The 4350-nt window shown below is 38.8% G+C and overlaps 1 protein-coding gene across 1 annotated transcript; it reads left to right on the top strand.

Annotated features, from left to right (window-relative positions):
• The first annotated feature begins 979 nt into the window (after positions 1–979).
• Positions 980–4082, top strand: LOC107575523 (membrane-spanning 4-domains subfamily A member 15-like). The gene is made up of 4 exons (XM_016261884.1): positions 980–1504; positions 1682–1792; positions 1890–1958; positions 3822–4082. Exons 1-4 carry the CDS (start codon positions 1340–1342, stop codon positions 4041–4043), a joined length of 567 nt encoding a protein of 188 aa, XP_016117370.1. The 5' UTR covers positions 980–1339; the 3' UTR covers positions 4044–4082.
• The last annotated feature ends 268 nt before the right edge of the window (positions 4083–4350 follow it).

The following is a 4350-nucleotide window of genomic DNA, read 5'->3' on the forward strand; positions in this document are numbered from 1 at the left end:
TTCTTCGAAACATTTGGGATAATGTAAGTACACAAGTCAGCAAAATATATAACACTGTTCTAGTGGTTTTTGGATATTTTAATAAAAAAAATCTTACATATTGTGCCTTTAAATGAAACAATTGCAAACAGCAGCTAACTCAATTCACATGATGTGTGTACTGATAGGCATCTGTGGTTTCCTCTTTTTGTGTAATTTGGATGGAAAATGAGTGCCTTTTTATTGTCCAAGTCACTTATTAAAAGTTGCTGTATAAGTTTTAAAAGTTGCTAAATTTGTTGCTAAGTGCTTTTGGAAGTAGTCTGAAAAGTTGCTAAATTTGGCAACAAAATTGCTAAATTGGCAACACTGTAAATCCGCTTTGAAGCAATCACATACAGGGTGGGTTTCCCCCTTCTGGTCTATGTATCCCTGCCTCTACTGAATTATGTTTATCCTCAGTGGGGATAAAAATATAAAAATATCCCCCCGGGTGATGATAAAATACCAAAATTGAAAGTAGTTTTTAAAACATCAGCAGGTAAAACACTGAAATATGACAATACAAACAACAATAAAATCAGAAATGGACTTTAACTGTCAGCGCTCACGTTTAATAGAGACCGTCTGGGTTTCGTGATCCTGGTTCACGCACCATTAGTGTATTTCAGAGTGACAGTATGAGATTGTGCGAATTATGATCACGCAATATTGACTGATGGATCGGCAGAGAATCGTCTTTCTGCGAGTCATTAGGAAATTATGGTTCTATTCTCTTTAAAGAAATATGAGGCAAATGTGTGAATACATAATGTGCACACTTTTGGAGTTAACGTTTGTATGATGTGTAGCGAAGCACTGATCAACAATAAATGGAAGCAAGCGCAATTGAATATGTACAGGTTCAATTGCCAATATATCATAAATAGTGGTCAAATATCTCAAGGTCATATCAGAATATTTATTGTGAAAAATAATCCAACACTCAGTTCAAGGCGGTGGTTCATACAGTGCCAAATAAGTACATCGGGAAACAGTTGAACAATCTTTGCTGCAACACTAGAATAACGGAGGCACCACCTGAAGCAAAACAAACAAAACCTTCTTTTACAACAGCTTCGGAAATTGTTGAAATCACGGTCACATTTACAGACTGTGGTTATGAGTTTATGAATCATATGTCAGCATGAATAGGGAGCGCTTATTAGTCACTTTTATAAATGTCTTTGGAAATGAGCATCTGCTAAAAGCCTTAAATGGTGTAGATCGATTTAAACATGAGCTGTTTTATAATCGTATTGTTCACATGTTTTGATTCACTGTGGTTTTGTACAGGTCAGTTTGAGATTGAGAAACCAGAATGTCTCACACTGTCGTACCCATGAACTCTTCAACGCTCGTCATCCAGCTGCAGCCAGCAACACAAACAGCAGCTCCTGTGCCTGTTTATGTACAACAGGTGGCGGGAGCTTCACCTCTTCATGGACTTCAGGCATTTCTGAAAGGACAACCGAAAGCCCTTGGGGTGAGAAATGTCTCATAAACTCAAATATATACTTTTTTTTTTATTTGTGCATGTCACTGTGAGGTAAGAAAAGTTGCTACATAACTACAGCTGCCATGTTGTATATTTTACATTGTTCCCCTTTATGAAAGACTCTTGTGCTACTCACACTTTCTGCATTCTTTTTGCTCCTCACAGACGGTCCAGATAATGATCGGTCTGCTAACTCTACTGTTTGGCATTGTGTCTTCAGTTTATGCAGAACCCATCTTTATCTTTAGTGGTCTTCCTTACTGGGGATCTCTCATCGTAAGAAACTACTATACAATTAAGTTTTCAGTCTTTTATAATACAAGCTACATATTCCAACTCAAGCTTTAATCCTGGCCTTTCTCTCTTTTCTCAGTACATTACCGCAGGCTCACTCTGCATTGCTGCAGAAAACAAAATGAATTCCCCCTCCAGTGTGTGTTTGGTATGTACTACACAACACTTTACTTTTAAGGGTCCAAGCACCGTGCTCTTTCAGTCTGATTTATGCCCGCCCCCAGACCACGATTTGGTAGTTTTTGTTTCTAAACAAAGCAGCGCTGCACTTATAAACCCTACTTTAATATGCATTATACAGAAGCAAGATTGAAATCATTATTTATGTGAAGTATAGTGTATTTTTGTCACACTCCATATACTTTTCTATATACAGTGGGGAAAAAAAGTATTTAGTCAGCCACCAATTGTGCAAGTTCTCCCACTTAAAAAGATGAGAGAGGCCTGTAATTTTCATCATAGGTATACCTCAACTATGAGAGACAAAATGAGAAAAAAAAATCCAGAAAATCACATTGTAGGATTTTTAAAGAATTTATTTGCAAATTATGGTGGAAAATAAGTATTTGGGCAATAACAAAATTTCATCTCAATACTTTGTTATATACCCTTTGTTGGCAATGACAGAGGTCAAACGTTTTCTGTAAGTCTTCACAAGGTTTTCACACACTGTTGCTGGTATTTTGGCCCATTCCTCCATGCAGATCTCCTCTAGAGCAGTAATGTTTTGGGGCTGTCGCTGGGCAACACGGATTTTCAACTCCCTCCAAAGATTTTCTATGGGGTGAGATCTGGAGACTGGCTAGGCCACCCCAGGACCTTGAAATGCTTCTTACAAAGCCACTCCTTCGTTGCCCGGGCAGTGTGTTTGGGATCATTGTCATGCTGAAAGACCCAGCCACGTTTCATCTTCAATGCCCTTGCTGATGGAAGGAGGTTTTCACTCAAAATCTCACGATACATGGCCCCATTCATTCGTTCGTTTACACGGATCAGTCGTCCTGGTCCCTTTGCAGAAAAACAGCCCCAAAGCATGATATTTCCACCCCCATGCTTCACAGTAGGGTCTTGTATGTCTTCCATTTTCTAATAATTGCTCCCACAGTTGATTTCTTCACACCAAGCTGCTTACCTATTGCAGATTGGTCATCCAAATGCTCTCTAGCAAACTTCAGATGTGCCTGGACATGTACTGGCTTAAGCAGGGGGACACGTCTGTCACTGCAGGATTTGAGTCCCTGGCGGCGCAGTGTGTTACTGATGGTAGCCTTTGTTACTTTGGTCCCAGCTCTCTGCAGGTCATTCACTAGGTCCCCCCGTGTGGTTCTGGGATTTTTGCTCACAGTTCTTGTGATCATTTTGACCCCACGGGGTGAGATCTTGCGTGGAGCCCCAGATCGAGGGAGATTATCAGTGGTCTTGTATGTCTTCCATTTTCTAATAATTGCTCCCACATTTGATTTCTTCACACCAAGCTGCTTTCCTATTGCAGATTCAGTCTTCCCAGCCTGGTGCAGATCTACAATTTTGTTTTTGGTGTCCTTTGACAGCTCTTTGGTCTTGGCCATGGTGGAGTTTGGAGTGTGACTGTTTGAGGTTGTGGACAGGTGTCTTTTATACTGATAACAAGTTCAAACAGATGCCATTAATACAGGTAACCAGTGGAGGACAGAGGAGCCTCTTAAAGAAGAAGTTACAGGTCTGTGAGAGCCAGAAATCTTGCTTGTTTGTAGGTGACCAAATACTTATTTTACCGAGGAATTTACCAATTAATTCTTAAAAAATCCTACAATGTGATTTTCTGGATTTTTTTTTCTCATTTTGTCTCTCATAGTTGAGGTATACCTATGATGAAAATTACAGGCCTCTCTCATCTTTTTAAGTGGGAGAACTTGCACAATTGGTGGCTGACTAAATACTTTTTTGCCCCACTGTACATTAACGTGTTAACACAAAGGTTTAAATTTTTGCTAATTTATTAACCTGTTTTATGTTGTTTTTCTGCCTGTAGGTGAATGTGTCACTGGGAATGAACATTTTCAGTATTATAACCGCAGGCATTGCCATTATTTTACTTTCACTGGATTTGGTTATAGGTGTACGCATGTACTGCTGGGGTTATGACTGTAATCATTTAGACAGAAGTTATGAGGTAAGTCTACAACTTTTGTATTCACTAGGGATGCACCGAAATAGCATTTTCGGTTTTTCTTCAAAAGATAAAAATGGCTGAAATTTTGAGCCGAAATAATTACCGATTAGAATGCTTCCAGTTTCACAATAGATCTGAGATGATAAAAGCTATTGTTCACTACTGAGTTAAGGCCATTATCAAAAAACTCTCCCACATTTTTTGCATGTGTATGAGAATTCAGAAATTTTAGAATCATTTTGCCGTTAAAAAACTACTGTCAAGACACGCAGTGAAACATTGGCAATGAAAAGGACAGTTATTTATGCATTTATAAGAGTTTCCATTTCAGACACAAAATTACTTAAATGAATCACGCAACATGATTTTATTAAGGTTTGCACCAGTC

The sequence above is a fragment of the Sinocyclocheilus grahami genome, unplaced genomic scaffold (assembly GCF_001515645.1).
Source record: "Sinocyclocheilus grahami isolate Dianchi unplaced genomic scaffold, SAMN03320097.WGS_v1.1 scaffold2690.1, whole genome shotgun sequence".
NCBI lineage: Eukaryota > Metazoa > Chordata > Actinopteri > Cypriniformes > Cyprinidae > Sinocyclocheilus > Sinocyclocheilus grahami.

Coding starts and splice junctions, on each gene's coding strand:
- LOC107575523 (XM_016261884.1), top strand. CDS start 1,340: ATGTCTCACACTGTCGTACCCATGAACTCTTCAACGCTCGTCATCCAG. Junction 1,505..1,681: donor GACAACCGAAAGCCCTTGGG/GTGAGAAATGTC, acceptor TGCTCCTCACAG/ACGGTCCAGATAATGATCGG. Junction 1,959..3,821: donor CCCCCTCCAGTGTGTGTTTG/GTATGTACTACA, acceptor TTCTGCCTGTAG/GTGAATGTGTCACTGGGAAT.